The sequence below is a fragment of the Hirundo rustica genome, chromosome 6 (assembly GCF_015227805.2).
Source record: "Hirundo rustica isolate bHirRus1 chromosome 6, bHirRus1.pri.v3, whole genome shotgun sequence".
Lineage (NCBI taxonomy): Eukaryota > Metazoa > Chordata > Aves > Passeriformes > Hirundinidae > Hirundo > Hirundo rustica.
Genome location: NC_053455.1, coordinates 3,813,112 through 3,835,001, shown reverse-complemented (window position 1 = coordinate 3,835,001; position 21,890 = coordinate 3,813,112). Strand labels below are relative to the sequence as shown.

The window sequence follows — 21,890 nt, the reverse complement described above, 5'->3', positions numbered from 1 at the left end:
ATTTCTACACAGAATCTCTCAGCAGCCAGAGAAAAATCAGAGCCTTGTCTCTACATTCAGCAAGTACATCTTCATTTGGAGATGAAAAAAACATTCCTCAGAAAGAGCCTTGTTTTTAAATGCATCAGATAACGGAACAGCGATACTTTCAACCCCAGCAGTATTTGCTACTACAGTGCAAAGATACCAAGAGACAACATTAAATAGCCAAGATATTTTTAACCAAAGAAACGAGAGTTAGAGAGTTAGTTTCCAGTAACAGGCAAGATTGTAACACAGGCATATTTTAAGACATTCAGCATGGGCTGTCTCTCCAAGAAAATTGCAAACATTTTGTTTTGACTTCTGCAGTCTATTTATTACACTCAAGTAGCAACAGAGTCAATTTTTGCGACAAGACACCAAACAAAGATTTGAGAAAGCTTGGAGGAGGAGGGATGAGTTAGAGAGATCACTTTATGTGCTTTTACAAGTTTTTCAATCCAGCTTCCCAAGGCCAGTTTTCCTCTGGGAACAAACTGGGAGCAGCTGCCCACGCTGAAGCAAAGTCAGCTTTGTCCCTCCCTGCCTCCCACCTGGACCACCAAGGCACTGCCTCATTCCTGACCTTCAGCAGGGGAAGATTCTCTGCTGGGCTGAAGAACAGAAGTGTGGAAAACCAAATGCTCATGTAGAGATAATAAGGAGGAGGAAAAACTGCCTTACAGTGTAGCCTATTGTGCAAAGTTTATAATGGTAAGTGCTGTAACAGGAAGGCTACGAGTCAAAAGGAATCCACAAAGCCTCCCCAAAATTTCTTTCAGGCCCCCTTCCAGCTTTTGTGCATTTGCTCTCACTGTCCTATTCAACATTCCCTCCAAACTTCTGCAGAAAATTCCAAACTGGTAATGCCTGTATATATAAAGTCCAATGCCTCAAAGGTGCAAACTACAGAAATCAGCCCATCACCACCGAAGGGTTTTTTTGATCATTCACACAATTTTATTTGCATTTATGCAGTACAGAAGATGTTTTGCTTTAATAACACTCACAAACTCTCTAAAAACATCAAGCACAAAAAAACACCTCTCCTTCAGCTTCTCTGGACCATATGATCTCTTTAATTGCCTCTTCTGGAATTCTGGACTCATTCAGCTGAAATATAGCTTCAACAACAGCACTGTTAGGAAGAGCACTGTCTGGGGAAGGGAACAGAAGCTCTGATCCTCAGAGGCTGTAACTCACTACCCAAAGAACAGCTTCCACAGAATTCCCGAAGAGCTGAAGAACAAGCAAGCTGCTACAGGTTCAGAAATTCCCTGGTCATCCAGGGTGTAAATGTGCATGCTCTGAGCCCACAAAGTCCTGACTTTCAGAGGTTGTCTGATACTACAAAAGAAAGCATCTCTTCAGTTAAACTTCTCTGGGATTTGAGGTTAGCAATAAAACCCAGAAATTTGCATTAATATAGTGCAAGTATAAAATGTCGTTTATCTCACCAGGGAAGTTCCATATTCTTTCCAGATTCCCCTGCTCAAGAACACCCCTAACCAATGCTGAACAGGATTGCTTTATTTAGACACAAGAGTTATCCAAGCCGCAAACTGGGACTGCTTTGTCATCAGTTGTGACAACTGGGAGGAAAAACAGACTTGAGCAGCTACAGGCTCTGGAACTAGAGTTTCTCTGGCCACGTGAGCTTCATGAAAGAAAACTAAATACACAGAAATCAAACAAGTATCCTTTTCTTATTCTGGGTTAAGGCAAAAGAGAAAGAAAAGCGTCTCTGAGTATCTTAAACTTAGAAAACAGGAGAGGTTCCCAGGAAAATCTCTAGGACCACAAAAGTGGTAGCTGTTGTCAACATCCGAGGCTGAGAGTGCAACAATTCAGGATGACCCCAGTCTGAGACAGATCCCTGTTCAGAGTCTGGCCTTGTTCTCAGGCCACAGTCCCCAGAGCGAGAGTTCCCAGGAAATGTGCAATCCTGAGCTCAGTGCACCAAACCAGAGTTTTTCAGGTGGCCAGGGAATGATACCCCTCGTTGCTAGTATCAAAAAGCAGAGAAGAAAGCATTCATCATTCCCTGGCTGTAGTGAACTCAATGGAACAGAGATCCCTCAGAGCTGGGGGAAGACAGAGTTCTGAACAACAGAGCAAGCTGGCAGTGCTGGGCCTTTAATGAGCTTCCTCAAGTCAAAGCGATAGGCATCTGCTGCTGCTGAAATTAGAAGGCCAAAGTATAGACTACCACAAGCATTATCTCACAGCAGGCATCTGCAGAGTCCAGAACTTCCTGAAGAACTGGCAGAATCACTGTGGACAAGAGACAAGCAGAATTTCAAGGCAAGTCTGTACAGAACGCACTCAGTCTGACACAGAGGTCACTCAAGTACAAGCTCTGATGTAGGTCCAGCGGCTGGACTCGTTTGTTTTCATGGAAGGACACCTCAGGGATGATTAAAAAAAAAAGATAATGATCTTGTAGAAGCAAAGCCACAGTGCTAAAACATTCTGAAGTGCTTTATGACTGCCAGAGAATTTCTGCACGCAGAGCAGAAGAGCTTGGAGCATCCAGCCAACGAAGCATCACCACAAGCACTATGCTGGGGATACATCCCTTCAAAAGAGATTATCAGGATAAAGTACTCTCTGTTTTCTCCTAAAATATTTCTGAGGTCTTTGGTGTTGAATAGGAGCAAACCAGCAGGATCTCAAAACAAAGCAAATCCACATCTAAAAGAAAGCATAAACATGTCTCAGACAAGAGACCTACAGAGTGGAAAAAGGAATTTTTGCATGTCACAAGAGAGTCACCCCTCTTAGTTCTTCTCTTGGCAAACAGATAACATTGCTCATTTTACAGATGGAGTCATAAGAGACTCCCAAAAAGAGAAATATTTAGATTTTGTTCTTTCCATCAACAAAGTCTCTAAGCACTCTGGAAAACAAGTATTTTCTAATTTGTAAAACAGGAGTAGCAGCTGTTGGTTTCTTTGAAAAGTTACTGTTGGCCCATGATGCTTCAATTGCTTTCTGTGTTTTCAAAATAATTGCCCCTCTCAACAAAACCCTGGAGCAGAGAAGTCTCATCTCCTCTTTGATGCAGTTCCAACTCCCCTGTTCCAGGGGAGCAATTCCATACTCTCTGAATGAGTACACACTGCTTGGCTTCTCCAAAACACAACGTTCCATCCATTTAAGACAATTTCTTTTGGACATTAGTTTGAGATAACAGGAAAAGCACATCCATCATCAGCTGCCATGTTCCCCTTGTCATGGCAAATCCTTCTGAGCATGAAACAACCTACAGAGAGAAGAGGAATTTCTGTATTACAGATGCTGACAGTCCAAAGTCCCAAAGGCAGTACCACCACACAGGCAGAAATACTATGCTCAGGCTATCCAGCTTCATTTGATCCAAAACCAGACTGGGGAGTTTTCCTGACCTTTAGGAAGCTCAGAGCAGCCCAGCTCTCAGGAGACATACAGCTCTAAGACCACATCCATTCCAGCCAATTGAGAGCCCAAAGAGAATAAATATGAAACAGGACAGAGCTTCACCACTACAGCAGGTGGTTCAAAATTTCCACTCTAAATTCTGGGGAACAGTGGGGAAGCATGCAGGAACCAGTCAAGCTGGAACAAGACAGTTTTAAACAAGTCATGCTGCATTAAGCTCAAGCTGTGAAATTTTCATCTTCCAGTGAAACAAGTGGCTCTGCCATCTCCAGTACAAATCCTACTCGTCGCTTTTCCCGTGGCACAAAAAAAATTGAGGACATTCTGCGATGGACAGCAAGATTTGCAGTGTCTGACCTTACACCACAGCATCTAAACCTCAGCTGAGATGCAGCCTCTCCTTTCCCTGGTTCTGTATTACCACAAGTCCAAATCCCCCCAGGCTACTTCTGACATGGTCAAGGAAGCTGCAAAGTGACAGATCCTGCACAGCAGAGCTTCCACAGCCTGGCTCCCTGCAGGAAGCCAAGGGGAAGCGTATGGGGAAACAAAATGTTCCCGAGTTTCTTGAACCAGGCCTGGTGATCGCTGCATTCTCCCTCTGCTTTCAAAGGGCACCACATTCAAGTAGAATCTGCTCTAAAATATTGATTTAGAGCAGATGTAGCTTAAAGAGAGTTTACAAGGAAAGCATTTTTTGATCTTTTTTTAATCCGCTGAAGAGAGAGCACAAAAACAAAAAGTAACGTTAAGTCATAAAAAAATAATTGTTGTAGACCTCAGCAATTTTTAATTCCCTTTCCTTCACTAAACATCTGGGTTTTGTTAGGAAACACTATAAAATGATTTTCCAAAACCTTTGACATGCATTCCGCTCAACAGGACCCAAAAGCTCAGGAGGGAGGGTTTCAAACCAAGTAAGGGTTATTATTTATTCAGCCCTACCAGCAAAATCAGCGTAACCATTTTCTCCTGCCTAACCATTCCCTGTTATTTGCAAGGGCACATGGGTAGGGAGCTAGCATGTTAAAATAATGCTCATTTAATAGAAGAAAAGGATATCACACCGAAGAAACTGTTATTCAAGCAGACTCAGTCTGATGAGCCAAGAAAAAGCTGCCTCTGCACAAGCCAGGGCTCTCGAGACACCTATGCGATTAAGTTACTTCAGAACAAATTAGTGCTCCATGAACTGATTAGACCATAAATAAGCCCAACAGGAAAGAGAGAAGCCACTGACAGACACAGCATCCCCCTGACAGCAGCTGAGCTCTACAGCTCTCATTCAGAAGGAGCACCAGATAGCTGTCAGTGCCCATAAGGATTTGTGGCCTTTTTACTCCCAATTCAAAGTACGTCAAAGCAGATGCAATATCTACAGTAGCTAACTAATCACAAGAATCCTATACTTTCATTTTCTCTCGTCACTCAAAGCACAAATTGCAGCTCTCTCCCCGACCTAATAATTATTCGTATGGCTGTGTTTTGTTCTTCTCCAGCAGCAGCAGGAAACTTGATTAGAGCTGCAGGAAGCCAGGCAGTGACTATCCAAGCTGCTGTTGTGATAGCACCAAGCAGAAGCCAACTCGGCAGGTAATTGGACTTGGAAGTCAGAGAGATCTTCTTCAGTCAGCTTGAAATGGTAATTTCATAGGGCAGAAAATAGGTTGCCTTTATCTACCACAGGTTACCGAAGGAAAACTTTGATCCTAAGAAAGACAGACATAATAAATACCAAGACACACCACCAGAAAAAGGTGTTAAAACTGTGGTTTTTCAAGTCTTCAGCAATCCAAAAGGCATTTGGCATCTTTTCTGGAGTGACTATTACAAATGCAATCACTTAGGAAAGCACAACATTCCCTGTCAAAAAGGAATACTTCCAATGCTCAGCAGTTATATTCTCTTGCCCACTGACTCAATACTTTGGAAAGTCTCAATTACCATCCACACTGTAACGAGGGAACTCAGTCATACTTCCAGAGTATGGAATCCTGGAGGGCTACTGTCAACAATTCCTGCTTCCTAATGCCATACTTCAAGTAATTGAAATGTACATGAAGCCCCTTCTCCGTTTCTCTAAACCTCACACCAGTGAAAATAATTCTGAAGCATCAGAAGCCAAGAGAGAAATCTAAATGCTTGCAGAGCCAAAGTCATGGGGGATTCCAAGATCAGAGTTTCCAGTACCACCAGTGAGCTCAGCATTAATGGCAGCTGCCAGCACTCCTCTCATATGGGACTGGGGGAGTTCCACAAAAAGAATCCCAACTAACAACATCCAGCAAGAAGCCTGGGATGCTCATGGAGAGGAGCGATGAGGAGTGAAGATTCACCTGTGCCAGGGCAAAGTGTTAACTTAGTGATCCACTGAATCAAGAGACTGGATGTGGACTGGAACAGGAACATCCACGCTTTGCAGGAATTGGGATCATACAGTTTTATTCTGACAGCATATTAGTGACCTGCTTAAGATCTGTAAGAAAATCATACGGTCCTCAAATATTATTCCACAGTGATATTAAGCCAGTTTTGTTTTGAGACACCTCTTTCCCTGTTAGACTCAAATATCCCCGACCAAAAAAAGAGTCACAAACCCCCCAAATAAAAAAAAAAACCTTATGAAAGCATCACCTATTCCTCCCCAAACCCTCTGAAGTCCTTTTCAGCATCCCATCATTCCCAGGTGATTATTCTAAAGACAACCTTTCATCCCACTCTCATCTGAAGTTCAGCACTTACTGGAAAATTTCTGCCCAAGTAAACCCTGTAATCATTTCAGACACCAGCAGACACTGACTGGAGTTTCACAGCATTAAACATTGTGCATGAAAACAACAGTTGACACAAATCAACTAAATGAAATAAACATTACAACTGATTTCTGACTTTGTTAAACAGCTCCAGTAGCTTGAAAATAAAAATCACCAACCCTAACTATGTTTTGATGAGCCAAGAGCAAACCTACACCTATGAGTTTGGTAGTCAGAGGAAAGTTTTCACAAATTCTGTTATGACTGATAAACCTTTCCCTTCATCATGAGACCCAGGTCAAGAGGCAAGGAATGGCCTCTCCTGTGATGTGATGATTTTGAAAGAAACTCCCTAATTCAGCAAAGGGGATTATTAAAATCTTGAGAAAGACCCGTACTCAGTTAATGAAGACTCACAGTTCCCCATCCCCCAAACCCCTACCCCAAACATGTCCACACAGAAAAGCTTAGGACAGCAGAGGAGTTTTAAGCTCTTTCTTACAGTAAAACAGATTTTGACAATGCTGGAAAAAGTCCATCTCCAATGGTCTGATTTTTTTCAAATGAGGGACACCACAAAATTTACTGAATGGTGCCTGAGCACAGAGTTAACAAAATAGGTTTTAAAGCCCAGTACACACTGTTGAAGAGATGTCTCTGTATTTTAAAAATAATGACAACTGTGAAAAAACTTGATACTTACAACCCTATGCACTGCTTTTCCTCCAATATACCCTCAGAAGGCCAAATATTTCTGAATTTTCTTCAGCACCTCCAAAGGCAGAGTGGCAATAAACAAGTGCTCAGTGGAAAAAACAAAAGGCAGTGATTCATATGCAATTAGCTCAGCTAAATTTACTACTGAAGCCACTGCTATTCCAGCTGTCCTGGACACCTGCACAGCAGGGACAATGGAACATGACAAGCATCCTCTTACCATCTATTGCAGTGCTCAGGCTGCCACACCAGCTTGAAATTGGTGACAGCTACAGTTCTTGAGCTGCTGCATTAATGCAATCAGCAGAGAACCAGCCTTGCACCTTATTCAAGCCTCCACTTGTCAGAGATAAAACCAAGGGAGGCAGTCAGGGCTTCTCCCACCTCTGCTAAATCCACCACCCAAAAAGCCTCAGTACTCTGCACTTGTCTCTTTACTCACAGATTCAGTTTACAGCGACAGACAAGCAGAACAGAAAACTGGTACCTGAAAAGTTAAAATGAAGGATGTGAAGAGAGGAAACTTGTTAACAACCTATGCAGCACAGGTTTCTGCTGGTTTATCTTTCTTAAATACAAGACTGAAAGACTGAGAGCGCAACTAAACTTCTGAGGTCAAGTTGCCCATTATTTTCTAAGAACTAAGCAGCTCGCTCTTTATTAGCCTGTGTTTCTTCAGCCATTTACACAAGTTACGTGCAGAAACAATTCTCAGTAAAACGATTCAAGCTCTGGTGCCTAAGATGTGAGAAAAGCTGATGACAGCATCTCTAAAATGTAAGTGTCCTTCCTGTGCATGGAGAGAGCACTCACTGAGAGGCACTGCACCACCATTCTGGCACACATCCACCAGCCCTGCCCCAGACAGCAGCACAAATACACAAAAGCTCTTTCCTAAGGGTTCAGAGAAAGTGCAAAATACATTCAACTTGATGCATCTACCCAAATCCCCAGCGCAGAGGAAAGGCTTTAACGTCCCAGATCCTCTGCTATCTTTATAAGGGCACTAATTTGTACTGCACACATATTTTATCTGCACTACAATAACACCATAGATGAACATTAACCAGATTCCTTGTGGTGTCTGCCAGGTGTTTAAATATTTTACAGCTCGAATGTTGAAATACTATCTGCAGTCTAAATGCTAAAGATCATCCAGTGAGAACACGTGCCTATTTTCATCCACTATGTAAAACACATTTTTTCCGCCATTTGTTACATTTTAAGCAACAAACCACAATTACCAACATATACTACAGGTCTGTTCTGACGGTTGATTTCATCAGGAAGATCTAACTCACAAAAGCTTTCATTTCAATAACAGAAACACTGAAAAATACTTTTTCACTCCACATTTATCTGCAGCAGGCAAGCCTTACACAATGTTCAAAGAGAACAAGCTCTGATATTGTGTATTTTGATAAGTTCAGGCATATACTGTGTATGGTGTGTATCAGAAAAGAAAACAATCCCATGCTATGTATTAAACAACATTCTTCTCCTGGTCCAACTCAGACAACACATTTCTGAGCACGGTATAAATTTTCTCTCTCTCTGTCCCAAGAGATACTTCAGTGAGGTACATTCACACAAACCATCCTCTTGTGTGAGTGCCACCACTTAACTCCCTCTCCAGCTCAGTATAAACTCTACTCACTTCTTGCTTCTAAGAAAAAGGCTTTGAGAAGAGAGACAGGAAGAGTTCTTGCAGCCTGAAATACATTCCACCACCAGAATCCTGACCTGGACAGCCCTATACATTAATATGTTACTATGGTAATATATTAACTTTGCTGCTTTTCCTCTTTCACCCACACTAAACTTCAGGTAAAAACTTGTACAGTATCATTATTAGCAAGAGAAATGAAAGGCCCAAAGGGATCAGAACAGATTTTTTTATAGCATGTCAGTTATCTTCCTGAAGAGGAAAGAAATATCACTCCAGTGAGAAAGAAACTAAAATACTTTCTGTTTTTATCCCCTGTGCATTCTATGGCTCAGATAAAACAGTCAGCACTGACAGCCAGCTTTCTGAACAGGGGCAGAAAGGTCAGATTATCATCTCATACCTGATCTTACAGCCTATTTTAAGCAGGTAACTGGATTAAAGCTATACCCCAGAAAAGCAAATCCACTGCAGCCTCTTCATTAAACAAAAGTATCCTACAAGCACAGAATAAACTGGCAGCAAGGTAAATCAGCAGCAAAACCTAAGTTTTCGCCACTCAGGATCATCCAAAACCAGGATTTGCCCAGTGTCACATACCTTTGATGCTTGAGGAGTAGAGATGACGTGAACAGTGCTGGGTTTAACTCCGCTTGCCTTAGATCGCTTATAAAGGGCAAATCTGCTTTTCCTGCGCCCCCTGTCACCATTAGGGAGGGATCCATTATACCTGGAAATAAAGGGGGAAAAGTTTAACATAAAACACCCCCAGTATGGAAAAAAGCAAAGGAGACAGAGGTAATTTGGCCACAATGTTCTGGTATCACTAAGTGCATGGGGCAAAACAAAAAAAAAAAGTTTGTTTCAGGTTAAGCTTTCCCTCCTGAATTGAGCATTCAAATACCCTTCACCTACCAATGGTTGAAATTTTATTCTCATTAAATGGTAATTAACTACAAATTAAATACTTAGTATTTCAGCCACAGAAACGCTTCTTCACCACTAGAATCAAAGGAATTTGTAAGAACAGACTCTACACCTTCACTTTCATTTCAGAACATGAAAAGTTCTAAAATGTGTATATTCTACCATCCATCTGCCCACATCTCCTGCAGAAATGGGGGAAGAACAGGGGTAACATGGAAAACCAAAGGAATTTAGGGGCACGTAAAACTATGTGAAAAGGAATTTTACTCACACAGAATGCTTTGCTAGTTGTGTCCCCCCCACACCATTTTTTTAAAAAAAACTTTAATCCTAAAGGCTTCATCTATTATTAAGGAGAGAGGATGCAAGTGTTTTTAATTTATGTGACTATCTGAAGCCTCACTAATGACTTTCTTTATCAGGTGTAACACAGCAGCTTTCAGCAGCTGCACAGTTCTTTCATCTCGCCCTGAGGACACAGACCCAAAGGATTAATTATTCAGAGAAGTCGGAAGCCTCAAGGGGACAGAGCTCCTTCCCCAGGGAAGGGATCAATTGGAAATTTCTTTGCACGGCACAAGCACAGAATTCACCATCATCTCACCCCCAGGATTTAGGTCAGGGAGAGGCTTTTCACCATCATTCCTGCCAACTCTCAGCGGAGAGAGCTTTCAGGGCTTTACCGACTCTCTTCCACTCCTGATCCTCAGAGGTTTCAGACTTTTACCCAAGAAACTACAGATGTTATGCCACTGAAAAGTCTCTTTTGTCTTACTGGTGAGGTCTGTTCTACACTGATCTCGTGTATCTCTCTCCTACAGGTTAACGTCGCAGGCAGAAAAAGAACATGAAAAGGAAAGAGGCAGCAATGCAGTAACCTGGAATATTTTTTTTTTTAATTACATCCTGTATGTGTAACTATTTGTTTAACAGGAGAATGCACTTGGAAAGCCTCCTACTCTTCTAGGAATCTCAAAGGCAGGACCGCTGAATGACGGAGCACAAGCAAGAACAGATTTAAGATAAAAATTATCTCAAATCTCACTGCTCTAGAACTTAAAGCCCAGACATTTAAAAAATGTACAATTAATACATGATGCTAAAGACACACAGAAAGCTGAGACACTTCCAGCTGAACTTGTCCTCTCACTCCCATTTTCATAGGGAAGACTGCTCTGTTGTTCTGGAATATTAAAGGAGATTCCCTAACACAGCACAAAACCAACGAGAATAAATCACTACTATTTCATGCCAGACCTACTTGGACCTTGGAAATTTGTGATTAACTCTACTCCAGAGAAGCCCAGCCTGTGGATCCTCGTCACAAGAGGCCAATCTCTAGAAAGGTAGATCAAAATGTTCCACAGGCAACTTAAATATCAGCCCTTAAAACAGGAGTTGCTTGATTCTCCACTTGCATCTCCTTGGGTATGTGCACATGCTTTCTTTCAAAGACACTACAATCAGGAATATGCCGGCAAGTTTTCACTTGTTGAAGACAACACTCTTTCTACAATTATTTTTATATGGAAACCTAAAAAATGTAACAATTCCCTCAGAAATAATATATAACTACTATATATTACCGTTTCTAGCTTTATATCCTGTAATTACTGATTTTTCTTATACTTGTGTAACTCTTAAACAGTACTGAAAAAAGTAGTTCCACTGGAAGTTAAAAGCAGGCCAAGTGGGGTTTTATTGTTTGGGGGTTTTTCCCCCCCTCATTTTCAAAACACAATTTTAACTGGGGAATGCCACTATTCCATTTCAGATCTCTGTGGGGTTTAATTACTTTTAAAACTGATAAATAAAGAAGCTCAAGGTTAAAAGACCTCTTGGAGTCCTCAAACAGGAAGGAAATACAAGCAATGTCAACGCTGAGCTCATTCATCCTGATTCGCACTGACAAATTCTCACGAAGGTTTTCCTTGCACCCATTTCCACTTTCCTTTCCACAAAGGGCAAGAGGAATTCAGTGGTAGTTTTATGATTTGTTACGCTTCAATTACAGACCTGCAAGTTTGATTTTGACCCAACAGCGGTAGAAAGAGCTGGGACAATTCCTAAGGGCACACAGGAGCGGGGGGGAAAAAAAAGAAGAGGGTGTGAGAAGTCGCATCTTTCCACGGCCAGCCAAAGCTTTCATTTTTCCTAGGCCAGGTCTCTCAAGTTGCTCCCCACAAACCAATCCTCCCCGTGGCACTGCAGCCACACCTTTGCTTCCCAGCCCCTGAAGAAGCTCCATGCCCGTGGCCCGGCAGTAGCGCCCTGGGATGCCCTGCTCCTGAGGCAGCAGCCCCACAGCCCGGGCTGTCGCTGCCCTCCCGACGGGAGCTGTCCCACAGGACACGGCTGGATTCAGCACCCAGGAGCAGGAATGGCTGCTCACACTGTGATGGGTCAGCTTCTCCGAGCACAGGCACGAGGAGCTACAAACAAAACCTGCCCTGCCCTCTTCCTCGCCATCGCTCTCAGCTCTTCGCTGAGCAGCAACAGGATGGAATCCCAGATGGAGAAGGGACAAGGACTGAGGACACAAATTGCCCATCACCAAATGCTTCCTCTCACAAAGCCGCTCCACAAGCAGGAGCCATTTCCCTTCTCCTTTGCACTCTTTCAATAGCTCCAGGATCAGCTTTGGGACCAGCACATTGGCACACAACTTTTGCTTCATGAGAAGTTCTTTTTTTCTTCATAAAAGAACCTGCAGCTGGAACTCTCCTTCACCCCACCAAAAAAAAAAGCCTGGCACCAATGTTGTTTCCAACTAATAAACAAACTAGGAAAAAAATCAATTTCACAGCGACAGAACAATCATTTCTGAGAGCACCCTGCCCACATACAGATCTGTGGGGCACTTTGGAAGTGCTCCAGATGTTCATCAGACAAACACACGTGGAAGGAGCAGTCCTGAACTTTTTGCAAATGCTTCTCAGTGACAGCAGGACTGGGACAAGCTGCATCACGAAACCTCCTGGCATAATTATCTCAGTTGATAGCACTATTCCTTGCAAATAAGGGAGTGGTGCTGGCATGGGCTATGGGCACCGTAATTATCAAAGCCAGTTTCCTACAGATTTACATCAAACACTTGAAGAGTTTGGTATACAATGAACTGCAAACTCCAATTAAGCTTTTCCCATGGCTGGGATATGTAATGAAAGCCTCTCCTCCGTCTGGATTCAGGGCTGTCTGGAGAGCAAGACCACACATGCTCTCTCCCACAGTCCACTGTGGCAAGTTCCTACTTTCTACAAGTCTTGTACTACTCGTACTACTACAAGGACTTGTCTACTTCAGAGATCGGCAACAAGCTTTGAACTGTTTGTCAGAAGGCTTGTTACACAAGCTTTTTTGGTTTATGTTTATTTTGGTTTTGGTTTTTTGTTTTGTTTTTTTTAAAGTGCAGCCTAGACAGTGGCAGAGAGCAAATGACAGCTCTGTTGCTTGGAACAAGAGCTCTAAATCTTCACCTGCACCTTGGAAAGTCTGACTTCAACTCAAAGAAGTTATCCTTAGAATTAAGGTATCTACTAGCTGACATTGAAGGTGGTGCATGTTTTTTTTTGTTTTAACAGTGCTATCAAAACACAAGCCATCATAAGCTTAAATACTTCTGCATACCTATGCAAATTACCTCCCAAAAGACTAGAACTGAATAACTCCCAACTTTCACCATTAATATTTCCCCTACACAAAAAAGTGCAATTTTACTTTGCTTTCCTTGTCTATTACTAACAGATCTACAGCATAGCTCACTGGTTTTGGATGAAAACCATCCCAAATGACAGACTTGGCTATAAACAGATGAGATGCTGCAGTTCAGTTGTTTCCATAGCTTTAGTGAGTCAAACAGCACATCTCTGCTCACTAAACAATAAAGCTGCAGAAGTGAAATCAGACTTGAGTAAATCTTCCCTTGTAAGTACATTCTGATCCCATATTGGGTAGAATCCTGTAGTACATACTCCACACATAGCAAAATTCAGTTTGTGCCTACACTGTATTTTCACCATCCCTGAACCAGTGTGGTCCCACAGTGCTGCCAAAAGCAGCAGTCTCACCTTTTGTTTGTTAATTCCTTCCCACTACTTCTCTCCTTGGTTCACATGAAGGGGAAACAAAACTAGATTTATGCTTTAAGTTCAGTTTTAAAACCACATTCCTCACTCTCCAGCCCACTGCAAAGCCACAGAAGCAGTTATATCAGCAACATGGAAAACAGCAGAGAGCAGGAGAGATTCCCTTGGAAGCACTGCGAGTCTACAGCTATCATGACATCCACCACACATGAAGGCTGAAGAGACATTTTTCACCTTTGCAACACCCAGTCCCAGAGCTTTTCACTGCTTCACACTCAAGTTCTGACTAACTGGAAAACCACCTGCTGCTGAAGCATCCAGCACTCCCTCCCCTGAACACACATTAAAAGGGAAAAAGTCACATGTTGATAGTTTATAGCAAAACAGAAAGCTTCAACATATGCAAAGCTGACAACAAAATAAGCGTATTTGTGTCTCCCTTTATAGAATATTACTGCCAGTAATTCATGGTCCTTACACCCTCTTCCCTTGTATCAACCTCAGCAATTCATTTTGTATCTAGTAATATTTCAGCAAAAGAATGGCTAAGGATTTCCTTTAAAAAAGGCAAGAATTATTTCAAACACGTTTTTCTGCATCACAGCTTCAGAAAACAAGCAGTTGCTGTCAGCCAGTTATCTGAGCATTTCAGTCACACAGAACAGTGAAGTTATTCTCAAACTTAATCTCATGGGAAAGAGTTGCCAAATAGCAAAAGCAAAGCTAAGGAGTACTTCTGTACCAACAGGACACTCCTGGCTCATTTCCTCCTTTGAACTGTGTTCTCTGGTGCTGTATCAGTGTCACAGATATTAACTCAATATGAATTCAGGTCTCAGCTTATCTCCAGCCAGTTGCACGAATTAATGTCTGCCCCAGAAGCAGCCTCCACCACCAGAGGTATTGCTAATTCCACTCCCGTCGGGGAGTTTCAGCAGTGAACACACGGCAGTGAACTGCTCCTTGAACAGTGCAGGACTTCACAGATCACTACAACAGAGTGCAACAAACACCTTCAATGCTGAAGTTTCTTGGAGGCTGGAAGGAGGATGCTGTTTTATCCTTGTTGCCCTCATCTCCAGGCACTCAAGCCTTGACTGACCAGAAGGTTTCCTTTCCCCACTGCATCACGTGCACATCTGGAAAAACGTACAGCTGCTTTCCAACCACAGATGACAGAAAACAGCTGGCAGAGTCACCTGCCCCATCCCCAACTCAAAGGCTTGATCCAATCAATCCATGACACCTCTGTTGGAGTTACCCTGGAAGATCCACACCTCCCCACTGTGTTTCAACATCTTTAGAATTAAAACTTTCCCCATGCACACAGCAAGGGAGACACAGCTCAAACAAGTCTCCTGCAATTCCTGCCAAATCCACCAAAGAGCTTAAACAACCTGTTCTCTCTTCCTTCTCACAGCAGGCTCACATGCTAAAAGATTAATTTCCATCAGGTTTTGCTTTCCATCTGAAGGAAAATGTTTTAGGTAGTTATAACAGCAAAACTAAAGTAGTATTAAGCAGAAAGGCTACAGCAATGACCAGCTCATGGATAACCAAAGGGCTTCCATCCTTTGATTAACAAAAAGCCACCGATCCAAGACCTTTAATTTATGCAACCTGGGAGGAAGCCCTGAATGAAAGACACAGTCCCACCTCAGACTCTGCTGGCTAAGACATCTCCATAGGCAGAAATGCCTCCTAATCACTACCAGTCGTACAGCTTAACAAAGCCAGTCTTCCTGCAGAGCAAGAAAATCCAAACTGACAAGTTCCAAAGTCCCAAATAATCTCATCTCTTTACCCAATTAAAAGCAATGTTTTTGCATCTGTGAACTTGATTATCCATAAGAAAGGTATGCTGGAGTTATTAATTGTGGCTATAATCAGTTTGGGGTTGATATTTTTGGTTTTGTTGTTGTTGTTTGTTTAGGGGTTTTTTTTGTTTAGTTTGTTGTTTCTTTTTTTTTTTCCTCCTGCTTCTGAGACAAGTGTTTGTTCTCGCAATTTGCATTTGTGAAGTCATTTTACTATCATAGAACACTCCAGGAAGTTCCTTTCTCCAGCACTTTTGGAACACTTGTTTGCACAGTGATCACAGCCCTGTGTGTTCACCACAAGCCTCCTCCTCCCCACCACCAAATTTTAGTGTTCCTTGCTTTGTTCACTGCTCCCTGTACTATCCTCGAGCCTTCAAAGCCGCTGCAGTGATTCAGTGAAACGCAGCCTGACTTGATTTGTGCCATGACCCCCGATTTTTCAGAGAAAAGGCTGATTTGCATCACTGGCTCATGATTAGGAGCTACTTTTAATTAGTTTAGCTACCTTTCAAAAGTTGCTCCTACCATCAGGAACCCAGCAGTGAGCTGGCCCCAAAGCCTCACTGCTACACTCACAGAGCTTTTATGTTCACATCCACCCAGCCAGCCCCATGGATTAGCTGAGCATACAGAAAAAGGTTGTGAATACCATGAAAAAAAAGTTTTCAGAGGCACCTACTGCAGATCAGGTAAGCTAGAACCTACCTTCCTCCTTCACAGGGTGTAAAAATTAAGTAGAACCTTATCTACTGGAAGCACCACAAGAAGTCACGTGGGCAGTAGCTGAGGTTCTCCAGGGTGACCTTAATTATTCCCTGGTGTTCTGGAACAGAACTGGTCACTCTTCTGGTTTAGGGAGGAAAAGCTATTCCTGGCTGCTGTGGCTTCCTCCTGTTCCCCCCTACCTCCACCCACCAAGAGATGAAAGAATCTGGTACCCTACAGATCAGGTTAACTCATTATTTTTTAATTATTCTGCTCCACACAACCCCCCTCCAGCACCAGCAGGACTACCCTGCTACTATAACAGCTGTAACATAAGAGTAATAAAAAAATCAAGTTTGTTTCAGGGAGAATATATACAGAAAATACAGCTGACTAATCCTCACATATGTTTAGCTGATGTAACGCAGACACTTCAAGAAAAATACACCTGATTTGTATTAACTTCACTCTATACAAAAAGCTAAAGGATGCTCTTGGCTTGCAAACACCAAATGGATTGTGTAAGAACTGCTTTTAACCATCTTTATTTACACCACACATCCAGCTTCCTCCAAGATTCCAAAAACTCTTTGCTCTTCTCCTCACTGAGGGGCAAAGGAAGAAATCCTGGAGTGAGAAAATAAAGAAGTAGCAGAAGCAACCAGGGCACAGGAGTCAGGGCTTTACTATAGCAGCAGCTTGGCACAGAAGACCAGGGAGATCTACTCAGGAATACAGAAGAGCCGGTGTTTCTTCTGGGCTGGGAGAAACTTTCTGCAGAAACTTCTTATTACCCTCCTTGATTTTTCTTAGCAAGTGGCTTGTTACTTGTCCCAGGTTATTTTTCTGGAAAATAATGTTAGTTTTGTTTTTGTGAAATCAAAGACAGCTGTGTAAGTAGCACAAGAGTTTGATTAAAAGCTGACACTCTGGAAGAACCCAAGGAACATGCTGATGCAGCCTGTTAAAGCATCAGGACAAGCTTCAATTAAAGCAGCCAAATAACCTGACAGTTCCAAACAATTTAATAGCTAAAAACTCTCTAGGCACGGATGACCTGAGTCTCACAACATAAAACACACAAGTCATCCATAACCATGATATGATCAGGGAAAAAGCAAGGTAGCAACTCCAACAGAAAAAAAAAAAATCCACATTTAAGATATTATTATAGCAATTTCAATAGAAGTAATATGCCAGCAGAGCATTAGAATGCAAGAGGTTTCCCTTTGAGAAAGCAAAGGGTAAGGGGGAAGGAAACCTCTTTTTCACATAATGATTTCCTTAACAATCCTTATTTCCAACATTTTACTGCTCTCCCCAGCATTCATTTAACAAGGAGGCAATTTTATTCAGTGCTTTAAGCCCATCTCCAAAGCTGTCAGCTAAAACCATTCACCGCTGCATAAAACCAGTGCTGTTAGTGCACAGCAAAATACAGGGTATAAACTAATCAGGTTCATTTCAAAGCATGCTTTTTATTCCAGCTAAAAGAGCACAAGAGGTGGGCAAAGCACCATGTTCAGAGAATCCTTTTTCCAGCCCTAAGCCTCTCATAGCACGGAGGAAATGCTACTCATCTGAGAAGGATCTATAATCTACCAAATGCCACTGGGATTGTTTGATATGGCATTTGGTTAAATACACACAGACACAGCAGAGAGCGGGATCTGACTTTTACTGCATTCAAAACAAGTCAGAAAAACACAAAATCCCTTTCAAAGCAAAGTACTACGCACAGCTGGGTTTCAGAGCACAGGAGGAAAGAAGGGAAGGAGAAAAACTGTTGATCCACACCACCAGAGGCTTAGGAACCACACAGCTTTGTTTGGAAACTATTTACAATCTGCTCTTAAACATGAGACCAAGAAAAGGCTGCAAGTTTCAAAATTGAGACAAATTCGACTTCATAGCATGTAAGGGGACGAGAGATCTCAAAACCCACCTGCCTTGACATTCTGAACATTCTCCCAAACTATTTGTACTTCCCACACCCTCCAAGGTGCAAAACCAAACTGCTCAAATTTTAGCCTGAGGAATGAACAGTAGTAACACCATGTTACAGCTGAAACTGCGCTACATTAAACATTATGGAGAAACTACATTTCCCTCAAAGGACCATTTGAGCCATTGAAAATAAAAGCACAGCCCCAACAGTCATTTCCTAAGAAATCAAGTGCTTTCCCAAAAACCCTATCAAAGACTATTTGGTAGTTCACATTTCCATAAGAAAAGGTGATAGCTTTCTCATAAGTTCAGTTCACCTCCAAATACAAGCAGTGGCAATGTCATTTTTGTGACTTCACAGACAGTGAAGAAGTTCCAGGATGTCTGTCACAGCTTTTTCCAACATTGAAGCATGACAAGAATCTTCTTGGGTTGGTTTCAGTACTATTTAGCACAGAGAGAGGGAGAAAATTTGCATCCATTTTGTGAATATAGGTGATCTCACCAGCAGTGCACTGAATAGAAAGTGAGGCACTCCACTACTGCATCATGAGCTACCCCATCCAAGCCTAATTCTATCAATTTTTAACATTCTTTTTAGTTTCCCAGGGAAAGAGACACTCTTACAAATTAACAGCTCCCAGTTCAACCCCCAACTGTTGAACAGAATCCTAAATATTTGCTTAAGAAACAGAAAATAAGGAATTGGGTTTCATTCTTTGTAGCACTAGCAAGCATTGCTGCCTCTGAACACAGCAGCTTCCTTAATATCACTGATTCTGCATTATATCAACTGCTCCATGGCACAAGCTGTCAAAGGGAAGATAATCTACTGCACTGCCTGCTCCTAGCACATTTAGAGTGTGTAAGTAAAGAGAAAAAGCACAGAATTACCTTTCTGCCTGTTCTCGGTTAGCAAGTGTGTTATGTGCCCTAAAATCCACACAGGATAAATTAATCTTCATACCCGGTCTGAAAGAATTACCTGAAACCTACAGGATCCATGTGTGGACCCAAAGTACACAAGCATCACAGCACTGCTGTAACTGTGGGGTTCTTCTTTTTTAAAAGTCTTAGTAAACCAGAAATTAACAGCGCAGCAGTGCAGAGAGCTAGACTTCAATATATCTTCTTCAGACTTAAAACACGCTGACAGCTTACTAATTCACAGCAATCTTGGGTGTTTGCTTTTATCATAATCTATAACAAAGTTAATCAGACATCTCTAGCCAGGAAAAGATTTCTGCAAAGCCATTCAGTGTTTACTGCTGATCAGCAGAATGAATTCTGATCTATGTACCTTCATGACAGGAAAGTCTTTCAGTTTCATACCTTCATCGACAGAATTTTGGGATTTTGTTTCCCTTAAGAGGGCTTCCCAAAATGCTACATAAAATAAACATTGACCTTCCGCAGGCCTCAGAAAACAGCACTAACTAAGAATGAATCAAAGCAACAGAAGTGATGAATTCCTAATGTTTTTTTCACATCCAAATGCTTAGAGATTCTGATCTCTGAAGAATCTCACTACAGAGCTTCGTGTAGCAGCGCCTGAACAAGAGATCTTGCACTGCTGTGCTCTGCAGATGGGAAAGCATCTCCTCCTCAGTGAAGCAGCAACAGAGTTTTTATGCAAAACAACCACACCAGGCTGTGTTTACACACAGATGCAAGCTCTGAAACCCTGAAGCCACACTGAAGGCTCTACAGCAGGGAAGTTTCCTCGAGCGAAATTCTCACTCAGCTCGTTTGCAGGGCTATTCCAGCTTGCCTACTTCTGGTTACACTCTGCAAGCTGAAGTTTCATTCCAACAGACATTAAGTAATGTGCACAAATGGCACAATGGTTTGTAGAACAGAAAATAAGTTTAAAACCACAGATAGCTCTCCCGCTTTTTTTTTTTTTTTCCTTTGGAAATCCAGTTCTTTTTCTCTGCCAACACCCACAAAGACAGACAGCATACTATTACTATTTTTGTTCACCAACTTTCAAGAAAACCAGCCACCCCATATGTTTCCCTCTATTTCTCTGGACTCCTTTGATTTTAAAGGCAAGGACACCCTATGGGGCAAACCAGACTGAGAAAACAGAGGATCTGTTTAAAGCAATGTTTCCCCAAGTACAGGCCCTAATATCAAACACCATTACAGGACTCAGAAGTAGCTTTTGCAAGCCAAATGGAAATTCAGCTGTGGAAATAAAGCTCATGAGCCCAAGACTGAAATTGGAAGTGCACTGCCCAGCAAAGCATGACTGCAGGAGCTAGTTCAGACACACAGAAATCAAGTAATTGATTACAGCTGCCTGGCTCGAGAGATTTTTTTCCCCGCTGCCCTCAAGTTTTTATACCTGACATCACTCTCCATAAGGGCACCTTGGCTGTGCCGCACCGTCTCCAGCTGAAGAGGGGAGTGGTACAATGCTGGAGAGCTCTGCAGCCACTGCAGCGCACGAGGATGTGCAGGACTCAGATTATGTCTGTACTATCTCGTTTTTATGTGGGTTTTGCAGACACCAAATTCTTTCCTGTCCTCCCCTGCCCAGCTAAAGGTGCTATACATGCATTTCAGAACATAAAGCACACACTCTCCCTTGCTACTCTGCCAATCCTTTGGCATTACACCCATAGGAATATCTCCAAGGGTCTTCCACAACTGTTTTCCTTTCCTCCTACAGCCCTACCAAAAAAAGAGCATTTGTAGAAATCTCTCAGGTTACACCACCTCGAGGGAGTGCAGAAGATAAGAAAGACATCCAGAAATAGTCACAGCCCATCAGTTTGTTTCAGTATCTTTGTAAAACTGAGAAGCAAATGTCCTGGAACTGCCCATTATAAAGGAACAAGCCTGAAATCTACTGGAGAGGCATTCATGTCTGGACAAATCCCAAGTTTTTCCTTTCAGAGTTTTAGCCAAGGACAAAAATCCTCCACTAAACTATTTCACAACCACTAAGAAAAGGAGTTTCCACATCCAGAAAATTTAAATGTTTAAGTAACACAGAATACTATTCTTAGCTCTGAACCTGAGCTCATACACGAGGCAAAATATGAGGCAAAACATTGTTGACAATTCTCAAAGCAGTTTCAGGCTGTGTTCAAAATGACTCCCAAAAGCTGTTTTTCCAAGAAAAGACAACATTCAGGGTTCTTCTCTTCTACACCCAAGCCTCTCCTACATCCACCTCTCAGTTTCTTGGTGTAGCAGAACATTTGTGTCCATACTCACTCACTCAAACTCCATAGCCCAACACTGTTATTACTACTGCAGGCAGCAGAGGTGAAGCACTGGTAGTGACAAGGAGAACAATGAAAAAACAAGGAGTTTCATAAGCCAGGGAACCAGCAAAGCATGATTTCCTCTGGGTACATGTCTTGCAGTTGGATTCCTTCTTTGTCTACTGAGGTGACAGCTCCAGTTGAAGCTTTTTCTCAGAGGTGAGAATCAGTCACACGGATTCCCTCATGTCTAACAAGGAGGGGGGTGGGAATCTCATTCATCTTCCAGCCTCTCCTCACCAGAACTCAAATAGCATCGGGAGGCTGTGGAATAAAATCAGTTCAGTGACATCCTTCATTTCCAGTTACAGACTACAACCTCACCTGTCACTACATCTCTCAGTAAATCATGGCGTATTCACCAGAGGCAGATGGAAAATGACTGGGACAGGGAGCCAGTGGTGCCAGCAGAGCTGAGGATTCAATGTCCTCCTGCAAGAAAACTGCCTGGACAGCCAAGAGCAGCGACTGCTTCTCTCCAGCTGTGGCATCACCATCCCAAAACTGACTGCTTTGCTCTGTCCCAGCACCAGATCCTTGAACAGCTTATC

General features: G+C 42.4%; 1 protein-coding gene across 1 annotated transcript in view; it reads right to left on the bottom strand.

The window, feature by feature from the left end:
• Positions 1-21,890, bottom strand: part of PELI2 (pellino E3 ubiquitin protein ligase family member 2) — a 42,975-nt gene that overhangs the window by 8,387 nt on the left and 12,698 nt on the right. The window contains exon 3 of the mRNA XM_040066522.2: positions 9,178-9,307. Within this exon, the coding sequence (XP_039922456.1) occupies positions 9,178-9,307 (130 nt within the window). The remainder of the gene's footprint in view (positions 1-9,177; positions 9,308-21,890) is intronic.